This window comes from Diplotaxodon limnothrissa, linkage group LG6 (genome assembly GCF_057381915.1).
Source record: "Diplotaxodon limnothrissa isolate DT_005_m linkage group LG6, D_limnothrissa_male_GT1.1, whole genome shotgun sequence".
Classification (NCBI taxonomy): domain Eukaryota; kingdom Metazoa; phylum Chordata; class Actinopteri; order Cichliformes; family Cichlidae; genus Diplotaxodon; species Diplotaxodon limnothrissa.
In genome coordinates, this window is record NC_140601.1 from 23,281,052 (window position 1) to 23,297,465 (window position 16,414).

The 16,414-nt window shown below is 43.8% G+C and overlaps 1 protein-coding gene across 1 annotated transcript in view; it reads left to right on the top strand.

Moving 5' to 3' along the window:
- The first annotated feature begins 731 nt into the window (after positions 1–731).
- The window catches only part of doc2g (double C2-like domains, gamma), a 34,700-nt gene continuing 19,017 nt past the window's right edge, over positions 732–16,414 (top strand). Inside the window, exons 1-7 of the mRNA XM_085355945.1 lie at positions 732–1,131; positions 1,633–1,712; positions 2,277–2,351; positions 5,227–5,336; positions 13,519–13,645; positions 14,554–14,610; positions 15,211–15,335. Coding sequence (XP_085212071.1) covers positions 744–1,131; positions 1,633–1,712; positions 2,277–2,351; positions 5,227–5,336; positions 13,519–13,645; positions 14,554–14,610; positions 15,211–15,335 — 962 coding nt within the window. The 5' untranslated portion in view covers positions 732–743. The remainder of the gene's footprint in view (positions 1,132–1,632; positions 1,713–2,276; positions 2,352–5,226; positions 5,337–13,518; positions 13,646–14,553; positions 14,611–15,210; positions 15,336–16,414) is intronic.

A 16,414-nucleotide genomic window follows, 5' to 3' on the forward strand; every position in this document is an offset into this window, starting at 1 on the left:
CATGGAAATATAGTGTTGATTTTAACCCGTGGGAGGCAGCAACGCGCTCCCTGTGCATAGTCTGCCAGAAAATAAAAGAAGAAGACAAATAAATACTAGCTGGATCCACTTATGTGGAGGGTGTGGATTGAGTAAGTGGTCCTTCACTCTGGTGCAGGGCACATTTCTCATGGGAAAAGTTTGTCTTCAGTGGCTTTCTGCCACGCAGAGATTGGAAGACACAGTAAACATTTAAATGAAGGTGGGTTTAAACCGCAGGCTTTATTTTTTGCTATATCTACCTATTTTGGTGCCTGTATATAACTGAAGAAGTGAAAATAATGAAAGATATATTAAAAAAAATTTTTTAAAAAGCTTTGAGAGACAAAGCATTTCTGGCAGAAAGGTAAACTTTCTCCTTACATAGTGCTAACAGAAACAGCCCAGACCAGCTCCGAATGTGGTCTGAATGATCTCAGAGATCTGAGAGTTCTTGCATCTCAGTGCAGCCTGAATGCATCTCAGGGGACTCAGACCTTTGCTTGAAGGTGCCCACTAGTGATGGGTTCACCCATCCTTCCATGTGAATACGAGACCAGTGTGCTCTTTGAAAACCGCTGACCCCCTGCAAAGTGGAGTGTGACAGAGTCAGAGGAGGCTGACGGTGTTTTCGTGTAATTATCTTTGTCTTTCTCACCTTTTTTTTTTGTCCTTCTCCGCTTCACTTCTCCATTTTTATTCCACAGTCCCGTCTGACAGTCCACATGAGTGTCTCCAAGCCCCCACCGCCACCCTCGACCTCCCACCTGGCCATCCCCCCTTCCTCCGCCTCCACCCCTTCCTCGTCCGCCTCCTCCCCCTTGGCGACGCCCCACTCTATCGCCCCGCCCCCGCCCTCGCCGGTCAAAATCTCTATGCAGGAGCACTTTGCCATTAACGTGTGCCCAGGGCCCATCCTCCCCATCCCACAGATCTCAGACTTCTTCCCGCGTTTCCACGACTACCCCTGCACGCCGCCACCTCCCAGGGAGAAGAAGATCCTGAAAGAGGAGACTTTCAATGGGGAGACGGGCGGAGGGTACAAGGATGGCGAGAGAAGAGGGGAGAATGAGGGTGACAGGGAGGAGCTGATCGACTCTGATGATGATGACAGTGAGTTTTGCGGTGGGGAAAGTTGTGTTCGAAGTTCAAAGTCGGGGGTTTTCATTCATGCGAAAATGACTAAGCACCGCAGCATAAAAAAACAACGCTGTTTTATGCAGTTTAGAGTGGAACATTATCTTGTTTTACTTGATTTGAGCTTCTGCTTTTTTCCCCCTTCCCCTTTCAGAAGCACAGCATATGCTTGCAGAGTAATTGTGGAGTGAAGCATTTTGTGTTTGTGTGTTTGTCACTCCCACTTTATGTGACACAGCGGCTCTAATGATTTATTACACCGCGCTGCAATAGCAGGGCTCTGGTTTCTGTTCTTTCCCAAACAGTAATCAAACAAGACAGATCAATTCATATTAGGCAGCATCGTATTTTGAAGAGCCCATCTGCTACAAATATGACTCAGAGCTTTTGAGTGTGTGTTAGACTGAACGTGTCTCTGCTTTTTACTGACAGTAATTGGTGTGTTTTGTGCGTGGTTGTTTTTCTTCTTTTTTATAGCCTACCTGGGAACGCTGGAGTTCAACCTGCTCTTTGATCAAGAAAACAACTGTCTGCATTGTACTATTCACAAGGCAAAGGTATGCGCAATTGTAAAATCTTCTTTATAACTAGGCTGTCTGTCTGCATGTGTGCCGTTGCGTAATCCTCCTTGAAGGCCCAGTGAAAATAATTCTCCTGTAATGCTTTTACGTTTGCAGAAGACGTCAGACTCCTGTCTCTCAACCTTTGTAGGGAAACAAATTTGCCACGTAGCCTCGGCAGCTTGTCAGTTCAAGACTAAATCATCTCACAGCGCGACGTAATGCTGGATAATGTTGCTAGGTTGCTCTCGCAGACACATTTTGGTCATCGTGCAAGGACACGAGCCGTCCGTTGCATGCTGCACGCACTCCCATGATGTCAATTATGCAAATCTCACTGAACAGTTCCCTTGAGGACATTACAAAGGAGGTAGAAAACACTAGCCTAGAGGGAGAAAACCGCCAGAAGAACTACTGAGATGTGACTGCTGTCAAACAGGTCCGTCGTACGTGCTGTCTTTTTCTGACCCTGACAGTTACGTGTGAATAGTTGGAGGGCACCATGACATCACCTTTGACACTATAGTACTTGTGTGTTTGTGTGTCTGTTTGTGTCCACAGGGACTGAAAGCCATGGACTCCAATGGGCTGGCTGATCCATACGTCAAGCTGCATCTTCTCCCTGGGGCTAGCAAGGTCACTGCTTCACCCTTACCTCAACAGCAATTATCGTAACATGCCGCCATGCTGGGATGTCCCAGTTACTAACTGTCGTTGAGCTTGTATGTCACGCAGTAACTGGTAGTAGAAGTAGATCACTTACTGAGGAAACCAAAAAAAAAAACCCAGATGCAGTTCTATGTGAAATCCCCCCTTGTGGATTCTTCCTTATGAAACATCATGAAGAGGTCAAAAGCCTGAAAAACAAAAATGCAACATGGGAGCAAGCTAATTTGTTGTGTGTGTGTCGCTTCAATCCAACGAGCAGGGAGCGTTTCAGAGCTCGTCCGGTGCTCCTCTTTATCGAGCGCAAACACGTTCTGGTCCACTGGACTTCTCTTGTCTTGTTTTCAGCTCAAGCAGCAGGGAAGATAAAGCTTGCCACAACAGCAGCAACCCCATAATACAACCTGTTGTCGGCCATTTTGGCTCAAAGTTGACTCCAAATGAGGTTATGAAAGTGCTGCGGGTGGAGACGATGAAGGCGGCACAGCCCGAACAAGGCAAACGTCTGAAGTCTTAAGGTGCCATAACGACGTCTGGGGGATTTTTGTCCTCCAGCCTTCCTCTGTCTGTCTTCTGTCCCATTGTTGTAATTCTCACCTCCCCACTTCGCCAGCCCTATCTCTGTCTCTATCTCACTATCTGCCTGTGACCCTCTTTGACCTTGAAATACCAACAGTGTGCAGAGAGGGAGACAACTGAGAGGAGAGGAAGAAAGGGGGGAGTGGAGGCAGGGAGGGCAGGGGGGAGAGAGGGAAAGACAGATGAGGGGAGGACAGCAGCAGGTGGTTGTCATGGAAACAGGGAGGATTGTTACACGGCTCACGTCAACAGGCAATTGTTGATGGGGGGTATAGGCGGTGGTGGAGGGACGCAGAGACGGCGTCAATGAGTAGTATCCATGAATGACTGTTTGCTAAATATCCACCACATGGGGGTGGGGGGTATCTCTCCTCTGCCCCGGCACGTTTCCTTGCTTCCTTTCCTACTGTCTCACACCCACCGACACACACTCTTTAACCAGCAGACAGCTAAGCGCGCCTTCCCTCGCTGTCGAGTGCACAACAAGAACACATGCTCACCGTGACCTTGTACATGTGCTGACACATGCTAAGGATTTAGTCATAACCACACAGAGATGCTCCCACTTTCCCTCTCTTACACACACACATAGAGTTGTAGTTCTTAGTGCACGTCTGTGATGGTCACCGTTATCTTCATCTCTCCATTACTAACCGACATGAAAAGAATATTCATTCAGAGCTTTGGGAAGTAGGGACTGAGGAAGAGGGAGTATGAAGTATGTAAAATGATCTATGCAGACAGATGGGGGTGGTGTGGTGGACAGATGGAGTGCTACTGATAAAACATTTAAAAACAAAGCAAAACAAAAAAAGGCAGGAGTACAGAGGGAAAACGGAGGATGGGAGTGACAGAGACGGAAGTGGTGTTTTTTTAAGTTTTTTGTTTGAAGATGGAGCAGAAACCAAATCTGATCCGGGCGCAAACAAGTGATGAGTATTACAAAAATAACTGTTCTGCTGAGTTGTGCTGGCACGCACACGGCAGGCGGTGAAACACCGCTGCAAGTCGTGATGCTGCTTAAGCGTGGCTCGTCTCGCACATTGATGAATCAAACAAATGACACGAATCGAAGACACTTGTTTTCCTCGATCGACCAACTTCTGAAGAGCCGAGTGCGGTCGATAAGCCAGATGTTTCCAGCAGGACACGGAGAATAGAGGAGGAGACAGAGATGAGGCAAGAGGGGAGAAGAGGGAATTTCTGCTCAGGCAGAACAATAGGACGAGGGGACAAAAACAGACAAAGAGAAAGAAGATGGCATGGAGCATTCAGCCTCTGGCCCTGAGGCATTATAGCAAGAAGCTGACAGTGGCAGAGAGGACGAGAGTTAAGGCATCTGACTTCACACACGCCTCAGACACGAGCAGGAGGGTATTAAGAGGGAAATGTGTATTTGTAACATACATACAGTATAATTTTGCATAGCCTGCAGTGGTGAAAGAAGAGCAACAGCACAAAAATACTCCATTAAGCAAAAGACTTGCAGTCAAATTAAAATATGCAAAGTAACTGTTGTTTATTAATGTATTTTTTCAACAGAGGGAGAAAATACACAAAAACACACATCTGCACTTTACTAACCCGTCAGTTCGTTCTGCCAGTGTCTCATCATGGTCCTACTTGTTTGTAGAAATTGAAGACGTTTTATGGGATGCAATCCAAATACAGCATATATGCATATATATACAAGTATATAAGCATCCTGATTAAACCTGAGATAAAAATCAAACAAGCTTAGAACTCCCTGAAGACAAGCGAGGCAGCACGTAGATGCAAACTTTATTTATGGTTGCTGAAGCCATTAGGAGCTCGGGAGCATTTCCTCTTCTGGAAAGGTTTAATTTTTCATGATGATTGTGTTGCACGGTTTAATTGGCTGCTGTGTCGTGTTGCGTTTGAGACGCGGTGTTTGTTTTGGAGGTCTGGCTGGTGCTAATGCACTCTCTAATCATGTTGAGAAGGAAGCAGACGGACAGGTGAGGTGAAGGTAGCCGTGCGTGCTTTCACCTCTTTTTCTTTTTTTAATAGCCCAGGCAGCAGATGTCTGTGATGTCCAAAGGGACAGTGAAAAATGATGCGTCCCCACTCTTTCACTTTCTTTTTTCTTGATCTATTGTCTCTCTTATTTTTTTCTTGTATTATGTGAATCTGAGCTATTGAATTTGCTCTCCTGCCCTTTGAACATTCCTGACTCTTCTGTTTGTTCTTTAGGTCTTCGCCTTTCTGTGACTCTCTTTTCATCTGTCTCGCTTTTCCTCTGCAGGCAAACAAACTACGCACAAAAACCCTGAAAAACACACTGAATCCTGTGTGGAACGAAACGCTGGTGTATCACGGCATCACTGCAGCAGACATGACCACCAAAACGCTCAGGTAGGCACTCAGCTTTGGATTTCAGTCCTGCTGTTACACCCCCGCCCTCCCTGAGAGCCAAAATTTATTATGTGAATGATGAAAACCCAAACTTGAAACCCTCCAGTGACTTGCCAACAGCCAGTCTGCTTCCCAGTGGGCTTTTCCAGGTACTGTAATTCATTATTCCAGCCCAGTGACACCAGCCAAATGTTCCACTTGCTACTGCTGCAGTAACTGCCCAGGTGTTGGCTTTGCCAGGAGGCTCTGCCCTCCTTCCTCCCACATCGTCCTGCATGCGGAGTGATTGAGGTCAAACGTAGCCATCTTGGCCCAAAAACTCTGACGCACGCGTGCCCGTCTGTGCGCTGATTCAGAGGCAGAGTTTTTTGTGTGTTTTGTTTGTGAACATGTAATCAGTGTCAGTTTAGTCAGAGGATTCATAATAGGTTTGGATAGCATTGTTTATCCTGTGGAAATGCAGCGGAGAAGCTATGCACGCATTCGTGCATGCACACACAGGGAAGTGCATTTACTCACACGCACATGAGTCCCATCTACTCAGCACACACAGAGGCTGGCAGTCAGGTGTGTTGCTTATCCTCTTGTGTCCATGTCAAGGGCAATCACTGGCAGGAAAGATCATGCATGGCCCTTCATCTGCATGTAGTCAGAAAACACACATACACACACAAACACTCAAACAACAAATGTCCTTGAGCGTGTACGTTTGAGACAAAAACATTTACTCTCCCGACCCAAAAAAGCCACAAAAAACCCACGCTTGACATGCAAACAACAGCTTGAGGAGAGGCCCCTCAAACTAGAGGAAACCCACCTGACCTTTGTTCAAGGACATAGCTCACAGCCACAGACCAGCAGGGGGGCTCTGGGTTGCCAAAATGAGAAAGAGGAGGAGGTGGAGTGTGACCAGTGCCAAGCAAGAGATGATGATGATGATGAGAGAGAGAGAGAGAGAGAGAGAGAGAGAGAGAGAGAGAGAGAAGTGGCGTCGAGTGCGAATGATGTCGAGTGACAGATGAGGGTGCGTGGAAGAGGAAACTAGGGAGGCCAAGACTGACAAAGACGAGAGAAAAGAGGGACGCAGAGAATCCAAGAGGTCAACTGGCAGTGTGAGAGAGTAGCTGGAGTAGAGTGTAAGATGGATGAAATGATGAATGAAGACAAAAAAACGAGTAGAGAGCTGGGGAGGAGTTTTCTCAAAAGGGGTGGCCAAAGAAACGAAAGAACGAGGACAGTAATATATATGAGACAGTAAATGAGACACTGTCTGAAAGTAAGGAGAACGGAGGAGAAGGGGAGGCTTAAAATTGGATCAGTGTCTCTCTGGATGAGTTCAGGCACTAGCACAATACCTCAGACAATAAACAGACTTTGTTCTCATTACTCCCTAGAAAGGGGCAAGAAGTCAGAGAATGGGAAAGCAGATAGGGATCCCCAGAGAGATGTTTACTCGCTGGGGTTGTGCCCTGCTGCATCTGCTCTGCTGGGGATGCTGCAGTATTTGATCCCTGTGCTCTGTGCACTGCTGAGAGGGAGGGACTCTGCCCAGACTCGGCATTCTCGTAGACTCGCCCGAAGGCCTGGAGAGTGCAAAGTGCACTGTCAAACTGGGCCGTCCTGTCACATCCAATAGGTCCTGTGTTTAAGTGATGTGTTTTTATGTAAGCGCAAGGATTACGTCCACGCAGTCCTAAACCTGCAGTAACTGAGTTTGTCTGTGGATTTGGTGTCGAGCGGGTAATGTACAGCGAGTGACTCTTTGAAAACAGCTGCGGCCAAAAGGAGGCGCCGTGAGGGTGGTGAGAGCGAACCACTCGAGTAAAGTCGCATAGCTGTGTTACAAACTGATACGTGATACAAAGTTGTGTTGTTTGGCATGTTTGTTCTGCACAAACTAGTCTTCATATTGATTCAGTAGATTGTCATAAGGCTATAGTCCCTTATATTTAAGTGTGTTAACATGGTGTAGCCCATGATTGTTATGTAACAGTCGTTGGTCCACTCCTTAAGCAGCTGTTTGCCATTGTGCTCTCATGTCTAGCAGCTATAGAGAGACCTGATTTACACTGGCTGGCCAACAAAAGTCACACACCCTAATATTTCATTGGACCGCCTTCATATTTGATGACAGCGAGCATCCACTCTGGCATCATTTCCATAAGCTTATGCAGTGTCACAACATTTATTTCCATCCAGAGCTGCTGCGTAAGGTCTTCTCCTAAAGCATATCCCTAAGATTCTCACAGGGGTTAAGGTCTGGGCTCTGTGGGGGCCAAATGTGTGAAAAAGGATGAAAACTGGCATTGTCATACTGAAATATACCCGTGCTGTGAGTGAAGAAAAAATCTGGTCACCTCAGTTTTTGGGCACACAGTGTCGCAGTATGTAGACCTCTGATCTAATGGGAAGCTCTTACTTATTTCTTTATATAAATTCAGCTGTTTTTTGTTTCCAGCTTGCAGTGACAGAGTAATTTGTTTCTGTTTTTTTTATAGTGCTGAAGTAAGAGAAGGAGCTGTCTTTTTCCTCCTCATTTATCCTCACAAAAAAGTGTTTCACTGTTACGTTGAGTGAGCCGAGGCACAGTGATGTCACAGGAGCACAGTGGCTCTGAAGGAGGTTTAGCTGATAGCTGCGTTTGCTCTGAAATTGGAGGTATTGTGTTAATGACAGTGCTTCAGGTGATTTACCTGATGAGGAGCTTTCGACTCATTCATGAATAAGCAGATCTGGAGCAAAAAACATTAGGAGTTTGTATCAGACAGAAGGAGCTCTGGATTGTGTAGCTGTCAAACTGGGTTGCATCAGCATTCTGGCACTCGGGACAGATGAAGCAGTGACATTTAGTTACTTGATTCTGTAGTTTTCCATGCCAAATATCTACTTAGGAAGCCAAAATCCCAGAAAGGCTCACGCTCTTGGAGGATGCTGGCTCACAGATGCTGTGGGCACAGCTGGAGAAAAGGAAAAAGGGGGTATCAGGATTTCCCAAAGTTAATGCTCTAGTCTTCAGCAGTGATTGAAGAAAATCAAACTTGATGTTCACTCTGAACCAACAAGTCAAACATGAATGCATACCTTGGGGACAATCTTTCAAAAGTCCTTCTGACATTTACAACTGAAACGTCTGTCAGGCTCTGAATGATCAGCAGAGAAATTGATCATGTGGAGGTGTGATGAGAGCCGGGTATCACGAGATGTGGTGTGTTTGTGCGCGTGCGTGCGTGTTAAAGGAGTACAAACATGATTTCAGTGCCAGCTCGAGTCTGTCTCCTTTCACTTTCTTTCCTCTCTCTCTCTCCATGCCTCTGCCTCATAATAGACTTCCACCGTCCTCGGATGTGGGCAGATAGGAATGAAAGCTTGTAGGTGTGCATTACTGCCACTTTTTTGGTAGTGGCAGCATGTTATTTACCACCAGGTGCTCATAAAAACAAATAAATAGATAAATAAGTACTTTTGGCTGCTGTCATATTCACGCAGGGCTCCACAGCAGGCAGCTCTGCATGTTGAGATTTTTATGCCGGATGCCCTTCCTGATGCAACCCCAAAGGGATTTGTGTCTCCTCCCAGGATATAGCCTGGGATTTTTGCTTGTTAGGTGAATGTGTCAGTGAAACAGATGCAAAACCTGTTTTTGTTTGTTTGTTTGCTGGGTTTTTTCTTTTTACATTTAATTACTCCTCTCAGTCTTTTCTTGCCCAGAAACAGTTGAAAATAACTGAGGATGGCACATTTGCCCATCATCACACTGCCTCAAAAACAGTGAGGTGGTGTGCACTTTGTGCAAAAACAACCACATTGCAGTAACCATGAGGACGTTGCTCTGGCAGAAGTTAAAGCGGATTGTGAACAAATTACGACATAATCAGCATGAAATATTCATGAATTCTCACACATATTAATGCCAGGCCTCTAGAGACGTATGATATATACGTGTATAATAGTCGTGCATTTATGGGGTTGGAAATGATTAGCTATAAAACACCAATGGGATAACCTCTGTGACAAATTCATCAGGGTTTCCATGATTGCTTTTTGCTGCTTTGTCATTTTTTTTATCTGACTCTGTTGCAAAAGGAAATTTGCTGTGAATCCCTCTTAGTCAGAATCTAGTGCAGGAATGGATAGCTTAACCACTAAAAGCTACTGCATAAAGCCATAGTTAGTAGATGTGAATGCGTTACATGGCCACTGCAGAAAAACCCTGTACACGTACCAAATATGGGCTTTGATTTCATGGAAATTTTAAGCACCGCGTCTTCTGATGGTGCTAAAGTGGGAGTGAGAGTCCATCCTCCTGCGCTGCTCTTTGTAGAACAGGACATAAAAAAAGAGTTCTTCAGTGAGTGGGTTTATGCATTTATTTCTTTTTTTCATCTTTCATTCAATAGTTTGCGCTAAGTGTGATTATATAAAACCATTATGCTAAGGCAAAATACAAAAAGGGAACGGCTAAATTAAAGACAGTTCTGAAAAAGCCCTCAAAGTTGTTTCAGCGTTATTGTTTTTTTCTTTACATCCTTTATGCAACGCCTCAATGCTTCAGTGTGCAGACTGTATCTCTAAGGGCTGCTGGAGGTCCATTCTGTTATTAACAATGAACTAGCTGAGTAAACTAATAACTAACGTCCTCAATCCAGACTTTACGGTTGGCCTCATACCAGCTAATCCTTTAATTGGTGCGGCGGGCTGCCGGAGGTGCTTTCGTCTTGAGTGAAAAGTCCACTGCAGTAAAACAGACTGGAAAAACCTCCAACCTTGCCACTTATTTATTCAGGTTATGACTCGCAAAAATTGTCAGGAAGGGTAAGACATTTGAGATCATTTTTGCACAGCTTCAGCGCTGATAGTTCGCTATAGATATATCTGCTTCCTTTTGAATTCTCAGGATGAGACAGACTCAGCCTGTTTTATCACTGCGGGGCCACGTGATTGTGGGATTAGGCCCAAAATTTCTCCATCAGTTGCCGCAGTGTGAATCTGCCTTTAGGCGGTATTTTTAATAATTTAGAGAGCAGTGAGAGTGATAATGTGATACCACGATCCAGCCCCTTATTTCAATGACACCACTCTTGTGTGCATTTTAATGCACACAAAAAATAAATAAATGCGATGAGTCAAACATGAATACACCTTGGGGACAATCTTTCAAAAGTCCTTCTGACATTTACAACTGAAACGTCTGTCAGGCTCTGAATGATCAGCAGAGAAATTGATCATGTGGAGGTGTGATGAGAGCCGGGTATCACGAGATGTGGTGTGTTTGTGCGCGTGCGTGCGTGTTAAAGGAGTACAAACATGATTTCAGTGCCAGCTCGAGTCTGTCTCCTTTCACTTTCTTTCCTCTCTCTCTCTCCATGCCTCTGCCTCATAATAGACTTCCACCGTCCTCGGATGTGGGCAGATAGGAATAAATCTGTGGCTTGATTTGGTATTAGATGGAGGCTGAAATTGCCATAACAGGTGGCTTAGATGAGATTCAGTCAGGTACAAATATGATCAAGGAGTAAAAAAAATATATATGTTGGCTGGGTGTTAGATGTTGGGTGGTGATGATATTGTTGTTGGAGTTGACTCAGCTTTATAAATTGGCTTTAAACTGAACTATCAACAGCCATGAAAGTTTACACAGACAACGCCTCGTGAATGCTGTGCTTCAATTGTTGTTTAAAACTAAATACTGGTAAAGATTAATGTCTGTAATAGAAGAGAGCTGTAATAACTCTTGCTTTTGTGACTTCATTATGAGATCAAACTTGTCATTTTAGAGTTTGCCTGCCTCAAATACGATCTGGACTGTTTTTGGGTTCATTTTAATTGGCTGGTTTTTATCACACAGAGACCTGACAACCCTGATAAGGAAATTGTGTTTTTTATGCCACTTAATACTGACCTATGAATCATTCAAGCATTAAAAGTCACCTAACTCGATCTTGTATCTTTAAACACACTAACTAGATGTCACAAAAACACATCAGTAATTTGTAGAATTACAAGAAATGTGAACGATTACACAGTTCGACGGGCAGAAAATAGTATTTATGTAGCAAAACTGTGATTTCCAAAAAGACATTAGCTGAAAACCTGGCATATCTCCGCACTGTGTGCAGTGTGTCGTCAGAAAATCTGTAGAAAATGAAAGACAAAAGAAGAAGTGGCAGCCATAAAAACCACAGCAGATGAACACGATCTGAAAGGCACACCCTTAAGAAATTGGAAAACCTGCAGCAAAGACCTAAGACAGGATCTGAAAGATACATCTGGCCTTTCAGTTTGCTGAAGCCTCATTAGAAACTATCTCAGTGAAGGGCTGGCTTTTAAGAAGCCATTCTTAATGAAGGGAAACAGAAAGAAAAGGCTGAGGTATGCCAAATCACACAAGAACAGGACTGAAAATGAGTGGTAACAGGTCCGATGGAGTGATGAATCCCAATTTAAAAATTTTAGTTCAGATTATCTTCAATATCAGGAGAAGGGTGAGTGTGTACAGCCATCTGTGGACACAGCGGAGCTACATTTCAGCCAGTGGTGTTGGGGATCTTGTCTAAATTAATGGAATTATGAATGCAGAAAAATGCAGTTTGAACCACTATTAAATACCATCTCATCACCAACAGCTTCATTTTTCAGCATGAAAGTGATCCCGCATACTGCCGCTGTGTAATACCTGGACAGAAAGAATCACAGTAGAACACTATCAGTCATGGATTGGCCTCCCCAGAGCCGGGACCTCAACATTATTGATGCATTGTGGGATCGTCTGGACAGACGACACTATCATAGGAAACACTACTTAACCAAATTACACAAAAGCTTGTCTGAGGGAGGTCAGGCCCTGTTGAATAAAGGTTGTTATACCAAAAATAGATTTTCAAGTATTGTAAATCTTTTTTGCCTTATATACCATATTTCCATGAATGTTTGCACATGTTTCAATAAATCACTGCACCTATTTCCCCTTTTCTTACCAAAGTATAAAAAAACGAATGGTGCTTCTAGACTTTTTCACAGCACAGTATAAAGCCATTTTAGTGCCAGTCTTCGTAGTTGTTTTTAACACTATGAATGGGAAACCCTAATTTTACTCTCATGTGGTGGATTTTATCAATAATATCAAACCAAACTTGGCACAAGAGGTTGAACAGATTCTACCAGCATCTGCTTGGTTTTATAGGAACTCCTAAACTGGGGAAATGAAAGAAAAATCATCACAGAAGAAGTTTGAGCAGAAATGGTGTCACATTGCCCGCCAACCTTTGTCTCAGTACAGACACCCTACATGTATGACAGAGCAAAGGGACATAAATCATCTGACAGCCGTGGTCGTGAGTCAGAGCTGTTCTGAAGCTTCTGCTAGAGATACTCATCCGTTATGACTAAAAGACTGGAACCAGCATGTCAAAAGTCCAAATGTCAGCAGGACAGGGACAGAACAGGAAGAGGGGGAAGGTGTGTGTGAAGAATGTGCGTGTGTGAGAGAGAGAGAGCGAGAGAGGTTTAGAATGAGACAGTGAAGAAAGAGGTGAAGCAGCTACAGTCCCTCTGGGAATATCGGAGCAGAGAGAGTATTGTGGCGGGCGATGGGCTGTGAAGACTCAACTGTAGCTGATGAAAAACTCGCTTTCTATCAAACATAACCATCAGTTTGAATAAGTGCTCTCGGTGGAAGAAATCATTTTACAGAACCAGTTTTGTAGCAGTAGAGACAAAGTTATTGATTTAGTTGTCTCGCTTTAAATTCCGAGTGCATCTAAAGAGAAATAAACTATAGAGGCAGCTATACATTGATTCATATTATACGTACAAACAAATCCATGATTTCTGCAGTGAAACAATGTGTGTGTGAGAGATTAAAGATTTTATTCCAGGAGATCCCTGTAGATTTAATGTGCCAGCACGCATCATTATTTTTCTTTTAGCTCCTGTGGAAAATGCTTTTTTTAAAACATCTTATGCCTCTTACATGGGAGTGGTATGTCTGATGGGCGCAAGACAATGAGAAAAAAACCCAAAACACACAGTGGACTGATCTCGTGTTGCGGATGCACTGTTCAGATGCCATTTGGATATTTTGGTGCATTATTTGCTTGCTTCAAGACTTTGGGGCAGAGCAGCACAGTTGCAAGAGGGATTGAAAACTTGCCACTAATTCGCCTGCGCCTCTTGTCTATTGAAGGCTGTGCGTCTGTGACATGGACAGACTAGGACGAAATGAATTCATCGGAGAGGTGAGAGTGGCTCTGAAGAAACTGAAAGAAGGCGAGAGCAAACGCTACAACATGGGCCTGGAGAGAATTGCACAGGTATGTGTACATTACTCTGTGTGCGTGTTTGTGTGGACAAATATGTGATATTTATTATGTATGTGCATGGTCTTCACATAGAAAGAAGGTTTAGGTGATGTGGGTTGCACGAAGGGGTCCGCAAAGGAAATGACAGATGCGCAGTGAGATTTAAAGCGGAGAAAGATGATTGGACTAGAGCTTTGATGTCACAAACAGCTTGATAGCGTGGGAAAGTGGAAGTGACGAGAAGCTTAGATTTAGCCGGCAACACCTGGGAGCAGACAGATGTGAGACAGTCGATCAGCCGTCTCGAACTTACGCATAAGCTTCATTAGAAGACTAAGAATCTGGAGAAATCTCTGTGAGCAAGGGTGAAGGCTTCAGCACAGGATGACTGTGATCATCGTGACACTGCATTAAAAACAGATTTTGTCATGGAAAACACTGCATGGACTCAGCAACACTTCTGGAAATTTAATGTGTTGTCCAAAAGTGTAGGTTAAAGTTCCATAATGCAAAAAAGAAGACATATGTGAGCAAGACCCAGAAACACTGCTATCTCCGCTAAGCCCGTCAAAATGGACTGAGCCAAAGTGGAAAACTGTTCTGTCAGAGGAAACCAAATGTGAATTTATTTCTGGAAAACATGAGCGTCACGCCTTACAGACTAAAGAGAAGAGGGACCATGCAGGTTGTTATCAGTTCAAAAGCCTCCATCTGCAATACTGTGTCCATGGACATGGCACTTGCACATCTGGTAAAGCACCATCAATGCTGACAGATGCACTTTTTTTCCTTACATGCAATATAACGTCTCAATGATGTGCTTACGAACTGCAATGTGATTACTAAGTTACATTAGAGCATTACAGAAAAATGCAATGTACTATGCACTGTGATCTCTCTTCCTGTCTTTATTATTTCAGAATAAAGAAACTAACAATCAAACACAGGAGCAGGGAGCGCTAGTTGCAGAAGAGGAGGTAATGATATCAACCTCTTTATCATTATCGTTGTTTTTTTTAACTAAAACATGACCCACTGCCTTATTAATCTCCCATGTCTCATGCAATTTATCCTTCCAACAGTCCTAATCCTAATCTGTCATCTACTTCCATAATCTTAGAGGAAGTTTAATTATGTGTTTTTAATCAGTATATATGTTTAAGGCATGACCTTTGATAGAGAAGCTACAGTTTGTAATTTAGACCAGTACCACTGCCACTACACTGATTTTTTTCCTCCCCTGGTGGTGATTATCTCACGTCTCTCTGTGATTCCAGAGACGAAGGCTAATAGCTTTTGGTCTCTGATTAGACTCGGCTTACGGTTCAACCTGGAGATTAAAAGGAGAAGGCAGCAGTGTCATTTTTTCCAGCCCAGATAAGACCTTTAATTATGAGCTTTAATTCCAAACCTCTCGGCTAACACGCTATATCCTACATGGTGAAAGTATTTCAGGTGTTTTGAGAAACTTTGCTGACCCGGCCGCAGGATTTCCCGCTGTGGTTATTCGCTGAAGAGGGAAATATCAGAGTGGAAACAGGTGCTCTGTCTGACACTGTAGCTTCTTGTGTCCCCAGCGTGGCCGCATCCTGGTGTCACTGTGCTATAACACGGAGAAGGGCTGCTTGCTGGTTGGGATCATACGCTGCGCCCATCTGGCCGCCATGGACTCCAACGGCTACTCTGACCCCTTTGTCAAAACGTAAGTCGTGTTAGATACCCGTGAACAACCTGGGATCCTGCAAATTATGCTCAGGAACAGCTTTTAATTTAAGGATTCATATTTAATTCAGGAAGTGTTTGGGTGTTTTTATGGTACTGCAAAATGAAAGGCATAGATTGGACTGCTAGTGTGCTGTCTTATCAGTGCTGACATTTATCTTATTTAGCTGTAATCACAACACCTTTTAACCATAAACAAGAGAAAGCCACCTGGTGTTTATCTGATTCCATGGTGGTTTTAGTTTAGGGATCTTTAATTGTTGACGCTCTTCAGAGATTAGAATAGACGCCTTGCAGTCGTAAAACAAGGAACACCCAGAGGCTGTATGTAAAAGAAAGATGTGGCCTCCAGGATTGAAAGAGAAGTGCCTCAAATTTACATCCTTGAAGATAGTGATTGAATACAAGTCCATTAGAAAATTACCCTGCACTTCTCTTGATTTATGATCTCAGTAACTACTTTCTTTTGCCAAAACCTCAGTTCAACATTTTCTGAGCTACAGAAACTACTGTACATCAGACTTATGCTTTATTGATCTATCCAGGCCAGGCTGCCTGGGTAGATCAATAAAGCGGGCTTCTTTGAATAAATTACATGCTGCAGCAATCAGAATGCATCTTTAATATGATTTTGCTCATTAAGATTCTCAAACAAACATCAAAGTGTATTTACAAGGTTCAGAGTTTTTCACAGGACTCTGTGGCGGTCCTGTGAAAAACTAAGTACACCCCATGATTCAGTTGAACCTACGTTTAGCAGCATGAACCTGAAGGAACGGATTTCTGTTTGACTTTGTGAGTCTCTAAGAACGCTGCGGAGGAATTTAGGCCCACTCTTCTTTGCTGCCATTTGTTTATGCACAGCTCACTTAAGCTCTGGCACAGCATTTCAGTCAAGTTTTTTCAGTCAGGGGACTTTTTCTGGGCCATTGCAAAGCCTCTTATTCTCTATTTTTCAGAAATTCTGATGTAGAGTTGCTGCTGTGTTTGGGATCATTATACTGTTTCATGATCAGAATACTTTGGTATGTGGAGGAGTTCTTGGTTTACCCAAGGAGT